The sequence below is a fragment of the Crocodylus porosus genome, unplaced genomic scaffold (genome assembly GCF_001723895.1).
Source record: "Crocodylus porosus isolate Cpor-Errol unplaced genomic scaffold, CroPor_comp1, whole genome shotgun sequence".
Classification (NCBI taxonomy): Eukaryota; Metazoa; Chordata; order Crocodylia; family Crocodylidae; genus Crocodylus; species Crocodylus porosus.
Genome location: NW_017728947.1, coordinates 68,094,049 through 68,108,069, shown reverse-complemented (window position 1 = coordinate 68,108,069; position 14,021 = coordinate 68,094,049). Strand labels below are relative to the sequence as shown.

The 14,021-nt window shown below is 37.6% G+C and overlaps 1 protein-coding gene across 5 annotated transcripts in view; it reads left to right on the top strand.

The window, feature by feature from the left end:
- The window catches only part of HECTD1 (HECT domain E3 ubiquitin protein ligase 1), a 90,279-nt gene that overhangs the window by 57,221 nt on the left and 19,037 nt on the right, over positions 1-14,021 (top strand). For 2 of the 5 annotated variants that reach the window (XM_019551234.1, XM_019551231.1), the window contains exons 24-28: positions 1,752-2,588; positions 5,873-6,094; positions 9,246-9,379; positions 11,895-12,051; positions 13,691-13,913. In XM_019551234.1, the coding sequence (XP_019406779.1) occupies positions 1,752-2,588; positions 5,873-6,094; positions 9,246-9,379; positions 11,895-12,051; positions 13,691-13,913 (1,573 nt within the window). The remainder of the gene's footprint in view (positions 1-1,751; positions 2,589-5,872; positions 6,095-9,245; positions 9,380-11,894; positions 12,052-13,690; positions 13,914-14,021) is intronic. The other 3 variants (XM_019551232.1, XM_019551230.1, XM_019551233.1) reach the window with 2 other exon arrangements.

The window sequence follows — 14,021 nt, the reverse complement described above, 5'->3', positions numbered from 1 at the left end:
AAAAAAAAAAAAAAAAAGTATAGGAAAGGACCTACGGGGGGGAAATCCCAAAAATGCTTCTTCAAGATATTCACTCCAAACTTCCATAAAAGTAATAGTCCTGTTTTAACTAAGATGTCTTTTCCCTTAGTTGCATATACAGTTTAATAAGAAAGCCATCTGAAATCCTTAACTACTTACAGAGATAAAAGAACAAATTTAAAATTTCTCTGTAGCATGTGAAGTTACAGCCTGAGCTTAATTGAAACTGCCCAAGTATAACCCCCCCTTTGACATATATCAATATGTACCTAAAACACAAAAGCTACATGGTTTATGAAGCTGCTAACATGAGAGCTTGATAGCTGTTTTTCAGATCTTAAGATTTTTAATCTATTTTAAAACTTTCTTCCCAGAATGATTTTGCTGGCCAAGATTGAGAATCATTTGTGAAATTTGTATTTTGTTCGAAAACTTGGTTTTAGCTTACATTAAAGATTTTTGTCCTTGTCAGGTGCTGTTTTTGTCATGCTCTATCCAGAAAACATAACTTCTGGAGCTAACTACAGTTCACAAACAATTCTTAATCAAGGCTTGTATCTGTTACTTAATACAAATATGGGCATTTGCTCCTGAGAGATTTGTGGTGTTCCACATGATATGATAGGCAGCGATTAAACCTCAGAAAAGGGGTTTTTTTGATCAGCTGAAACTGCAGTAAAAAGCTTAATTATAACTTAACATATAGTAAAATATATACTAAAAGAAACTTTATATACATTTTATGAATGTGGGAAACATTTACATTGGCAAAAAAATGAAACGGAAGACTGGCATTCTGCTTTTTCATGCTGTTGTGCGTAAGTTATGGATCAAGTGACCATCTTAATCTTTCTATTTTCTTACAGTCATATTACAATAAAATCTATTTCAAGTGTCATCCAGTAAATGATTTGAGAAGTTGGATCCCTATTTAAAAAAACAATTGTCCAATTACTTTTATAGTGCCAGAATCCAATCCTGTAAATTAACTCCAGACATGTTCTTTGCTTGTGTACTACTGTGGAAGTCCCTGAGGCTATCTAAAGTAAGAAATACAGGATAGGCCTATGCTATTACTGAACCAGTAAAAACCCTGAATTTCATTATTTTGAATTAAAATTCAAGAATGAAAAAGACCCAAACACTTCCATTTATTTTAACTTTTTCATTTTGTATCTTGAAGATGTTTTTTCTTACACACTTCTAAGAAACCAAAAAGATCTATAATGCTCTTCTAATGGTTGCAGTTTCCTCAGAGAAATATAGTGTGCAAAAATCATAACTTCAAAATTTTGGTTTTGCATTTTCTTAACTTAAGGAAGATTATATTGCTTCTCAGATATAGTGAACATTTGATTTTTCAAAAGAACATACAACTGGGCTTGGAACTCTTGCCTATTTGAAACTTTTTTTTTTAATTTTAAAGTAGAAGATGCCACAAAAATTTAGTATGCCAAGTTACATCCTGGAGCAAATATTTTTGGTTGGATTCTCATATCCTTCAAGTAGTTTGATCATGGCATGTGCATGCCAACTTTAGTTTTAATAAATTACCCAATTATTTTAAATCCAAAACTTTTCATTTTATTTGGCATTAAAAATTAGTGAATAATTTTAGTAAATCAAAAATGCAGCCCTGTTGAAAAGCTGATCCCATATTGTGGAGCCTACTGTCTGACACGCTCCTGTCTGCTTTCTGCTGGGTCTCATAAACTCCTGTCCCTTTCCAGGCTGGATTGATGTCACCTGGGATGCTGGTGGCTCTAACTCTTACCGTATGGGCGCAGAAGGAAAGTTTGACCTCAAGCTTGCACCAGGGTACGACCCTGATTCAGCGGCATCACCCAAACCTGTTTCATCCACTGTTTCAGGCACAGCGCAGTCATGGAGCAGCTTGGTGAAAAACAACTGTCCAGACAAGACGACTGCTGCTGCAGGCTCCTCAAGTAGAAAAGGAAGCAGCAGTTCTGTGTGTAGCGTGGCCAGTAGCAGCGACATCAGCTTGGGTTCGACCAAAATGGAGCGGAGATCAGAAAGTGTAATGGAACAAAATATAGTTTCAGGCACTGACGTCCATGAGCCAATCGTTGTTCTGTCTTCTGCAGATAGCATGCCTCAAGCTGAAGTAGGGTCATCATCCAGTGCAAGCACCAGCACCTTAACAGCGGACATGGGAAATGAAAATGCGGAAAGGAAGTTAGGTCCTGATAATTCAATACGTGCCACTGGGGAGTCTAGTGCCATCTCCATGGGAATTGTTAGCGTGAGCTCTCCTGATGTTAGTTCAGTATCTGAACTGACCAATAAAGAAGCAACTTCACAACGCCCACTTAGCTCTTCAGCAAGTAATAGACTGTCAGTGAGTTCCTTGTTGGCTGCTGGGGCACCGATGAGCTCCAGTGCAAGTGTTCCTAACTTATCCTCACGAGAAACATCTAGCTTGGAGTCTTTTGTACGAAGAGTAGCCAATATAGCACGAACCAATGCCACAAACAACATGAACTTAAGTCGAAGTAGCAGTGATAACAACACTAATACTTTGGGAAGGAATGTCATGAGCACTGCAAGTAAGTAAGCTATATACATATATATTTTTTAATCAGCATGAAGTCAGGTGCTTCATGCAAGAGGAAGGGAGAAGGATGTCCTTTTTTAGCTTTTAAACTTTTTAAATGTCAGTGTGGAATTTTAACTACCTAAATCCCTGCTATATATGAGCTTGTAAAACTTGTAGAAGTTCATTTTATTTGGGAAATGGCCTTTTGCTATTTCTTTATTAATTGATACCTATGGTGGTATCAAGCGTCCTTGCTCTTTCTGCATTATTTTCTGAAAAAGAAAACTTGATTCCTGTTATGTAAATTTGAAAATTTGCTACTTTGACATGAATGAAGAGGGTGGAAAAATTAAGACCTGTTAATTTTGCAGACTGCCTTTTGAAATCCATCACAGATGTACATGCATAGGCGTGTGTATAATTCATGCAGGATTTCCTGAATACTCTGAATCGACTTACTTAAAAAAAAACAAACAAACCAATCACTGCAATATATAAATCCATTTTAAAACTTCCATTAGTTTTCCATATAATGGTAAAACCAGCTATAGTCAAAAGTGTGTGATCACATATATTATTAACAAAGATTGTCATAATTAAGTTTCTGGTCCAACAAATGAGTTTTATGCATATGTTGAATATTAAGTATGTGTGTAGCTCCGTTGATTTCAGTGGAACTCTGCGTTTGCTTAATCTCAGTCTTATGCTAAAACCTTTTCATTGCTTGGTAAGTAAATAAATCACTGCTGAATGAGCTCATTTTTCTGAACTGCTAGAGTGCTCCTTCCTGACTTAGTACTTTACATAACTCAGATGATTTTTCTGTGGATTTGGTCAACTATAGTAATTTACGTGAAGGAAATTTAGTATCTTGCTATTTTATCAAATGGGGAAGTTTAGAGACGTGAAGACATTTTAACTTGGAAGCAACAACTGTTTCATATTTTAATATGTACCTTTCGGTGTACATTTTTATATGTACTTAGGATTTTATTGCTTTTTTTTCCCCCAATAGGTACATGATTACACAATAAAAGGATTGCTTCTTCCTTCAGTAATTGTTATTTTTTTAATGGTGATATACAGTGAGTTTCACTTTTGCTAGATAGTCTTATGGTTCTACTGGAAAATAACACTTTGAGGCAGGAAAATGTAAGTGAAAGGAAGGAGAGGTGGGAAGATTTTCCAATTTTTGATTTTATAGAATAGAAATACACTGTCATTTTGTGTTGCAGGGTGAAATAGAGTTGACAATATCAGTGTATTTTAATCCCACACACTTCACTAGCTTCTTAACTGACAATGAAGCAAGTTTGTAGCTAGTAATGAAGTAGTGATGCAAAGTGCAAACAAACTCGCCCCTAAAGTTGCCAGTTTTTTCCCTTATTTTTTTAATTCTTTATAAACGAGGATTTATTTTATTAGCTATCATATGTGAAAGCAGCAAATGGAATATATTGCCTTAAAGATGTACCAGGAAGTAAACTGAATAAAGAAAACAAAGTTGGACCAGTTCATAGCTAAATAGAAGCCTTAGTATTCACATAAAATGTTTTTACAGGCCTGTCCAGAAAAAGTCGGTCTGAAGTCTCAGTTGATGATTTGATGGCCTTGGGAACCAGCTTAGCTGTCACTTAAATATCAACATTCATCAGATTACAGCACAGTGATTATCTGAGAGCTGACCACTTTTTTCTGAGACCTGTTTCAACTGCATGTGTTAGCAAATGTTGACTTTTTTGTTTCCTTATTATTCCCTTGGCACTTTTTAATATTTCTTCTATAATTATGGGTTAGAAAATACCTATGTATTCCCCTATTTTATGCACTTAAGACTCTCTTAAAAATATTTGGGTTTGAGTTTTTTTTATGCTTCTTTTCAATCTAAAAATGTTTGGTTTTGTTTTTATTTGGTTCAGGGGCCTTAGGAACATCCTCAAAATCTAGTCCATTTAACAAAAAGTATGAAATTTGTTTTCAGGTACTAAACCTGTCTGCTTTACTCCTTTTAGTTTTGTGTTTATGTTTTCTTATTTTAAATTTTTTTTCCAGTGGTTTTTGATTTAAAGATCCATACAAAGAAGGAGGTAATAACTGATTTACTTAGAGTGAAATGGAAGCAATACAATTTATTATACCCAAAAAGAGATCAAATACAGTGGCAAAACAAACTGGAAGAATATTTTTTTCCTGAGCTTTTCAATTAGTTAACTGGATCAAAAGCACATTTAAAAATTTTGAAGTGCTAAGTTGATTGGGTCCCTTTTGAAAACAGTATCTAAAATTGTTTTTGCCTCACTTATTGAAGTGATTTTTTTAAATTTCCAATTTGGATATGACCCACTTCATAGAGATTATATTTCCAATTGAAGGTTAATGTTTTTGGAAATTACAGTATGCAGCAAGGTAGATTTCTGCTTTTGCCCTGATCTTGCAAACATATACACATGCTTTACTTTGAGCATGCAAGTAATTACAGGATGTTCCACTTTGTTAGATGCATCATTGTACTTTTAAAGTAAAATGTATTTAGTGTATTTATTTTTATTTGAGTATGTAGTCACAATTTAGCGTCTTTGTTTTCCTTTTTTTAGGGAATATTAAAGCCGTAAAACTTTTTTTTAATGTAAAATTATGGATGAAATTCCAAACGTAATAAGGAAGTGAAGTTATATTTTCCACAGGATTTCTGATAGAGGCACATTGTTCATATGAATGAATAAATGTTACCCACTGACAAAATGTGAAGTTAAGATTTACTGTAAGGCTTCTAAAATGCCCCAAAATGAGCTGTTCCAAAGCTTTTTTCGGTTCTTAATGGCTTTTTTTCAGTTGGAACCTTTTTCCCTATGTAATTCTAAATAATTATTGGTTTTAGTTAGTAGTCAAGTAAGATTAAACTGGATGATCAGATTATGGGAAGTTACAGTATCAGTAGCAAGTTACAGTATCAGTAGCTATTCCACAAATTTTCCAGTGTTGGTAACTGTGTTGAGCAAAATGAAACAGATTTTCAAGGCATTGTTGGGCATTGGGATTTATTAAATAGAATTATGCTTAATTATAAGTGTCCATGAGAGGGATTGCTCCAAGCTGTGCATACACCCCGTTTAGCAACAAAATAATATGTACAGCTTTTTGTTTAGGGATCCCCTTCAGATAAGCCTGTTATCCTTCTTTGTAAAATGACACGTTTACATATTGACTTTCAACCACCCAATTTTTAAGCACAGGAGTCATGCATGTAAATTGTACTCTTCAAATCATTTATTTTATCTTACCATATCTTTATAGCTTCTCCTCTTATGGGTGCCCAAAGTTTTCCTAATCTGACTACAACTGGTACCACATCAACAGTGACCATGTCTACATCCAGTGTTACTAGCAGCAGCAATGTAGCTACAGCAACTACAGTTTTATCTGTTGGTCAGTCACTTAGTAACACTCTAACTACTAGCCTAACATCAACATCTAGTGAGAGCGATACAGGTCAGGAGGCAGAATATTCTTTATATGGTAAGTTTCATTTTTAAATGAACATAATCAGACTTCCCATTCATTATTTTTCTTTTCTTTCTTTGTGATCATTTTTTCACTTAGTAATTTATTTACTAAAAAGTGCTAGAGTTGAGCTGTTCATCTGTCACTAGTTATACTAGGCTTTGTTCTTGCAAAATAATTTTGACATTAATAGAAGTGTTTTGATTTTTTTATAGTCTGTCAGTCTTTCCCATATGTTTGTCAAAGCTGTTTTTTAGGCAGTTAAGTGTCTTATTTGATTTTTTTTGAAGGATCAGGACAATGGGTTTAATACCTAAATATTGAATAAATAGGTCTGTTACTATAATACAGATACTTCTTCCTGTGCGTTGTAAAGCCGTGTTGAGCTATAGATATTGCGGGGGGGGAGGTGTATTTGTATTTATTTATTTATTTATAGACTAAAGATCATCCCATTCCCTTTATCATTCTGGTTTTTTTGGGGTTTTTTAAATTTCTCTGGTACTGAGGTATGCAGAATCTCAGCCTGCCATTTCAGGTGTAGTGCCATGTCATTCTGTTTGATTATTGTGAGAATGAAAACAGAATGATATGGCACTGCACCTAAAATGGCAGGTTGGAGCAGTTTAAACAAATTTTAAAAACGGTGATAAAGGGAATGGGAGGATCTTTCTATAAATAAATATATTAGTAAAACTTCTGCTGATGATATGCAGTGGTTTGGCTGTGTGATCTCTAAAGTTGATAGGGCAAACAGTTGTTTGAAAGGTGTAAACTATGGAGAGGAAGAAGGGGAATTTAAAGTCATTTAAGGGAGTGATGGGAGTTAAAAAGATGCAACCAGGTAAAAGAAAATTTAAGTTAAATGTCAGCCCAAAAACATAAACATAGAGAGTTCTTGGACCAGGAATAGCCTCTGCAGAAAAAGCATAAAAGCTGACTCAGTAGAATTCTTTAAAGCTAAACTAGGTAAAGCGATAAAGAACACAGAGAGCAGTTTTTTTGTTTTTATGCCTAATCCGATATGTATCGAAATTCATGGAAAGTTTCTTATTAATATTATGGGCACTGAATTAAAGTAAATTATTAGTAAAGTTGTCTGAATATTTCATTCCTACCTATAATTTCTTTGATTCTATGATGACAAATGGAACAAGTCTCACTCAGATATTGAGCTGACATGGCTTTATGTTCTGACCAAATAGCTTGAAGCACACTGCACTTAGTGGGAGAGACTGATTAGATAGTAGTTTTAGAGTCAGTGTAGGAGTAATGGGAACAATGCAGATTGTGGCTCCATGAGATACGTGGAAATATATATCCATCCATACAACAATTTCAGCTGTGTTTGCTCCAAGTAGGACTGACTTTCTTACTAAGAGTAGGCTAAAAAAACTTCCTTTAGTACGTGCTTGCTGGATTACTGAGCTATGTACAGATGCTAGGGCTCTTGTCAAAACATTATAAACTTACCTTTTTTTAAACAAGATTGCGGACAAATACTGTTCACTTGAAGTCCATTTCTTTGTTTGTGATAGTTCAGTGCACACATTGTTAGTTAACGGTACACTATCAATTTCTTATCCATTTTAACAAATTTCAAGTAGCAGAAGGAAATACACATACTCCTTTTATATCATTTTTTGTGGTTTTACTATGATGATCTGTATTTTTTTCTAAATTGTAAGAGATCCACACGGACAGGGAAACCAAGCATGTGAAAAGTTATTAAATGCTTGATGCATTGCCTGATAAAAGTAAATCAAAAAATATTTTCCTGTGTTCTTATTAGGGATCTGGTTTTCTGTTTCCCCACAGAAAAATGGGAAAAAAGGTGGATTTTTCCTTTTCACTAAAAAACCACAGATTTTCCACCTTGTGAAGAGCTCTCTGCAGGCTGGCAGAGTTCCAGCTAGTAAGGGGCTGGGAGGAAGGTGATCAGGAAGGGGGTGCCATGTGCATATGTGTGCTCACATATGCACATGGTTACCAGCTCCTGCAGGTAAATCTCTGGTGGAGGGGTAGGGATTTGGGCAGGTCTGGGGCTGCTACCCAGCAGGGCAGTGTGTGGGGTTTGGGGCCCAGGGCTGCAACGTGTGGCTGCAGGGCCCCAGCAGGGAGTGGGACAGGGCTGCAGGCAGCTCATTTGGGACAGGGGACTGGGGGTGGGAGGGGGCTTTCTCTCTGTCATTAAGCACACTCCGGGGGGGGTGGGAATGGAACAGGGGAACGTGTCCCTCAGATGCATGCATGGGCAGGGGCAGATGTAGGGCCCACACTGCAAGCATTGCCACTGCAAACTCTGTACTGTCCTGGCAAAGCACCCACTGCATGCCCAGCAGCAGCAGGGGTGGCGGTACAGAGTTGTGCCCGGCACTGCTGGTGGGGCAGTAGGCTGTGTACTCAGCTCCCTGGCAGCTGGAGTCCCCCCTGGCAGGGCTGGGGTGGGGGGCGGGGACAGGAGGGCTGTGGATGGGGGAGTGGGGGACACCACCAGGAGTAAGGGGCACTGGCAGGACCTAGGGGGCTGTGGGTGGGGAGTGAGAGGCCTGGACCTGCATCCTGGGGAGTGAAGGGGGCAGGGGGGATCTGATTTAAAACCCAAAATCAAATACTAAAAGTTTTAGGTACTTGACTGAGATGCTGGTAAGCTTCCAAATTGCTTTAAAACTGTAAATATATCAGTAAAACATTGTGTTCAGTTGATAGGTGTGTGTGCGTGTATACATAGTAACATTTCATTTTAATCACAGATTTTTTGGGGTTTTAATTGGAGAATTTGGGTTTTTTCAGAGAATTTGCAATTTTTAAACAGAGAAAACCAGGATCCTTGGTTAGGCTCAGATCGAGCGAAAACATTTCTACATGGTGTTAAAATTGTTAGAAACTTCTAGTTTTTACTGTGTCCCTTGAACAAGCTCTCTTGTTCCCTTTCCATGTGGATCTTCTTAGGTGATTACCTTTTTATTTTTATTTTTTTCACATTGGAGTATTCTTTGAAAAGATTTTAGCTGTCTTTTCCATAATAGTTCACTGGATTAAATTAAACCTTTTGTCATTCTTTCCTCCTCACTTTCAGTTTTCAAAAGTATTTCCTTAAGAGTTTCTCGTGTTTAGGTCTTGTTGTTTTTGTTCGTTTGTTTTTGTTTTTTTTTCTTGTATATAGATTTTCTAGATAGCTGTCGGGCTAGTACTCTGTTAGCAGAATTAGATGACGATGAGGATCTACCTGAACCAGATGAGGAAGATGATGAAAATGAAGATGACAATCAAGAAGACCAGGAATACGAGGAAGTTATGGTATAGTGTATATCAATTCTACCAACAAATACTTTCACTTCATGAAATTAGTCCAAAAAAATATGCAGCAGTTCCATAAGTATGCCATCATTATGGGGCTTTAACTTCCTAGCCTTTAAACCTAGTTTTATAATAACTATACAAGACTACCTGTCCCAATTTTCTAGGCTCCCTTCAAATTTTTTGTAGAATGGCAAAAACTCTTTATGCTGACAGTGTGCTATGCCAGCAACAACATATAAACATAAGTAGCTTATGAAACTAGCAGTGAATATGGGGGAAAATGGAGGTCTCAGCAGGCCTTGAAGCTTATCTATCTTGGTCTGCTATGGAACAAGGAGCAGGGTTGGTGATGTTTAAAGAATGCCCTACCATCAGGTCCTTGTTTGTTTGTTCCAGCAGAGCAATAGCTCAGGTACTTGCAGTGGTGTCTCATGAGGGGGGAAAAAAGGCAGTTTCTCAGCCAAAACTGGCATGTTAAACTTTAATTTGGAAAACGGTAGATGGCCAGTGCAAAGTATAGCTCATCAGTTTAATATAGCCAAGAAATGACACGCAGTTTAAAAATTGGGCTACTGAAATCTGTACGGACAGGTTCAACATGAATTTAAGACTTAGACATGTAGGGAACAGTGCAATAATTCCATGTTTTTAGATATCTTTTAGAAAAATAATACAGCCTACCACATGTCTTGCATAGTTCATTTTATAGCTAATTCTGTGCTCCTATTTTATTCTGTGGTAGCTGGAATGTCTATAATTCTGTGAGTGCTTGGACTGCAATAAAGGAGGTAGATAGCATATATGCTTCAAGTACTAAAAAGAGAGACTTCGGAGTTCTGAATTTCCCCTTAATTTGCTTATGGGACATGGTAATTCAGTACGTTCATTTACAGGTGTACTGAGCACCCAAAATTTCCTTAACTGCATTATGATTATGCAGGCTCAGCTGTTCTGTAAATCAAGCCACCTGTACTTAGATGCTGTAAACACCTAACTAGGACAGTTTGGCCTCCATTGCATATATTAATCCATTTATATTTGTGGGACTGTATTATGAGCTCCCTCTTATGGCTGATTTTAACATATGCTATCTTAAATATTTTTAGTTAAAATCTGATTAAAACAAAAGAAACCCTGCTAGGGTTGTGCTTTCAGTTAAAGCTTTGCATAGCTCACTGTGGGTGTGTCTGTATCTCTGGCTTTGTGCCAGGCAGTACTGTGCTGAAGCACAAGTCCTGCTCTGGGCGCACTACCTCCTGAACTGGCAGTAAGGTAGCTGGTTTCCCACAGTACTGAAAGGCTGAGCTAATTAGCCCAGACAATGCAATGCAAACCTAGCTATACTACTTCTGGTTCAGGAAGTGATATACTGTACCAATTTAGCAGTGTAGATATACTTTTAAGTGCTTATAATTGTATTACTTTGTCTTCTCTATTATGTTATATGGAAGGTTCTTGGAAGCAGAAGGGTCATTTGTAGTTACAAAAAGATGTAACAAGTAATATTAAAAAAAATAAAATAAATCTCAGAGCAGTTTACCAAAATGACAAGGTACCATATTTTGCACTTGTGGGAATGGTGTTTTTGACATGGAAAGAGTTAAATCTAGGTCAGAGAAACCCAGAGCTCCTAAATTCCAGTGCTTTGTCCTAATAAGCATTAAATTGTACTTCCTCCCTAAGGAGCTGATTAATTTAAAGGCCATGAAATGAACTCAAGCTCACAAAAGTTTGTGCTATACATCTCCTGACTTAGTCAGTCTGTAAGGTACAAATCTACCTTGCCTTCTGCCTATTTTAGACGAGCCATAAGGTAGTCGTATTTGCTAGAGCTTGTAAAAAGTAAAAGTCTGTTCCACAAGAAATTATTTTGACACCTTGTTTTTCATCTTGGTGCACAGTCAAAATATTAATGTTATTTTGTGGATCTGGAAGTGAAGGCACATTTGTTTGGAAATGCATTTTGTTTAGGCTTGGTTGTCATAAACCTGTATTTCTTTGTACTGCTGTGGTGCTTCATGTTCCCATCCTGTTCTGGATCAGATTCTGACTTGAGCATAGATGCACTGCTCTTAGTTCAATATAATTATAGTAGAGCCATGTCAGCAAGTCCTGGGGAGTCACAGTTCATCTTGGGAGCTAAAGCTTGCATGAGGAGCTGTAGAGAATGAGGAGGATGTGAGGTACCCAGACTACACACATGAACCACTGTGGCATTCAGGTGAACAAGCTGCACCTAAAACTGTTTTCAGTTTAGTTTGATTCGATAAAACACATCATCAGTCACCTCCAATATTGGCATACTAGGAGTACCTTTGTATTGGTTTAGTATACTGAAGGGGGGGGAAAAAGGGAAGGTAGATTTATTGCATTTTTCTTGGTTGTTGCTTGTCCACTAAATTGTACACTAGCAGTAATATCTTCTGTTTTTCTTTTTAATATTGCTGTTCTCCCGTAGTCTTTTTATTTTGGATCATGTTAAATAATTTCTTTATGAAACCATTTTTAATAGGAAGAAGAGGAGTATGAAACCAAAGGTGGCCGCAGAAGAACATGGGATGATGACTATGTATTGAAACGTCAGTTTTCTGCTTTGGTTCCTGCCTTTGACCCAAGGCCAGGTCGTACTAATGTCCAGCAGACGACAGACCTAGAAATTCCCCCACCAGGTATTGTTGAAAGTTCAGAAGGTTTGATTAACTTGTAAAACAGGACAGCAGTTAAGTCTCTTCCTGTCCTTTTTCCCCATTTAGCACTCATTTACATTATGTGCCCACTACTGGAAAGGATATAGATTTCATAGGTTTCTAGGGTCAGAAGGGACCTGGTAGATTATCGGGTCCAACCCCCTGCTTCAGGCAGGAAAGAGTGCTGGGGTTAAGTAACCCCAGCCAGATGCCTGTCTAATATCTCCTCTTGAACACCTCCAAGGAAGGGGAAAACTCACCTCCCTTGGAAGCCCATTCCATATTTTGGCAACTCTTATCATAAATAATTTATTTCTTATGTCCAATCTAAATCTATTCTTCAGTTTGTGGCCATTATTTCTGGTAACCCTGAGAGACACCTATTCCCCACTGACAACCACCCCTGACCCCCCCGGTGAGTTTGTAGGCGGCCACAAGATCACATCTCAGCCTTCTCTTGTGGAGGCTGCAGAGATTCAGGTCCCTCAGTCTGTTTTCATAGAGTCTTACCTGCAGGCCCTCAGCTATACGAATAGCCCTCCTCTGAACCCTCTCAAGGTTATCCACATCCCTCATGAAGTGCAGCGTGCAAAACTGGACACAGTACTTCCTCTGCGGCCTGACCAATGTTGCATAGAGGGGAATTATCACTTCCCTAGACTTGCTTGTGATGTACCTGCTGATGCAAGAAAGAGTGCAGTTAGCCTTGCTTATTACCTTGTCGCACTGGTGACTCATGTTCATTTTTGCATCAACCAGGACTCCGAAATCTCTTTCCACTGTTGTGGTACTCTGAATGGTACCCCCCAGTCTATAGGTGTGTTGGAGATTCTTTCTCTCCAGGTGCAGCACCTTGCATTTATCCTTGTTAAATTGCATCCTATTTTGATCCACCCACTTCCCCAGTCTGTCCAAATCTGCCTGAATTTGCTCCCTGCCCTCCAGTGTGTTTACTACCCCATACTTTAGTGTCATCAGCAAATTTGGACAAGGTGCTTTCAATACCTTCATCCAAATCATTGAAGATATTCAACAGTACTGGTCCCAGGACAGAGCCTTGGGGGACACACCACTGCCCACATCCCTCCAGGGAGAAACCGACCCATCCACCACCACCACTGTGTGCGTGCCATAAGCCAGTTTGACTGGCTTGTGACTTTGGCCTACATTCCATCTGTAGTAAATGAGCTATCCTTAATATGAATGACTTGTAAGTAGTTAGTGCAGTAGCAGCGTGTTTTAAAGATAGTGGGAGAAATGTGGGTATATCCAGTAGTTTAGTGGGATGTTGTCAAGTCATTGCTACTTTGTTAGTATGGGAGTACCTAGAAGTTTAAACTAACTAAAAAAATAAAACTGACACGTCTGTTTTTATTGTTAAAGCCAAAAAATGAAGTAAAAAACTTTTAAAAAAATAACAGACATAAAGAACTCTTTCATTTTTAGCAACAAACTGCTGTAACATAGGTGAGAACCTGTTTTTAGTACTCTCCTTGATACTATATCTTTAAGAAGTAGACATTCAATACGAAATATATATATTTTCTTACAAACATGAAAGCACATCTAAAGCAGGATTCCTATGTTTTGTATTGATTCTCAAATGATATTTCAACTACAGGTACACCTCATTCAGAACTCTTGGAAGAAGTTGAGTGTATGCCATCCCCCCGTTTAGCACTGACCTTGAAAGTTTCAGGTCTTGGAACAACTCGGGAAGTGGAATTAGCCTTAACAAATTTCCGATCTACCATCTTTTACTATGTGCAGAAGTTACTGCAGCTTTCCTGTAATGGCAGTGTTAAATCTGATAAACTTAGACGTATTTGGGAACCAACATACACGTAAGATTACAAATTTATTAATCTATTATGGTTTTACTTGAGGATGTCTGATGAGGAAATTGATCTAAAATGCATGTTGAGATTCGTTAGTTGCCTTTTTTGTACGAG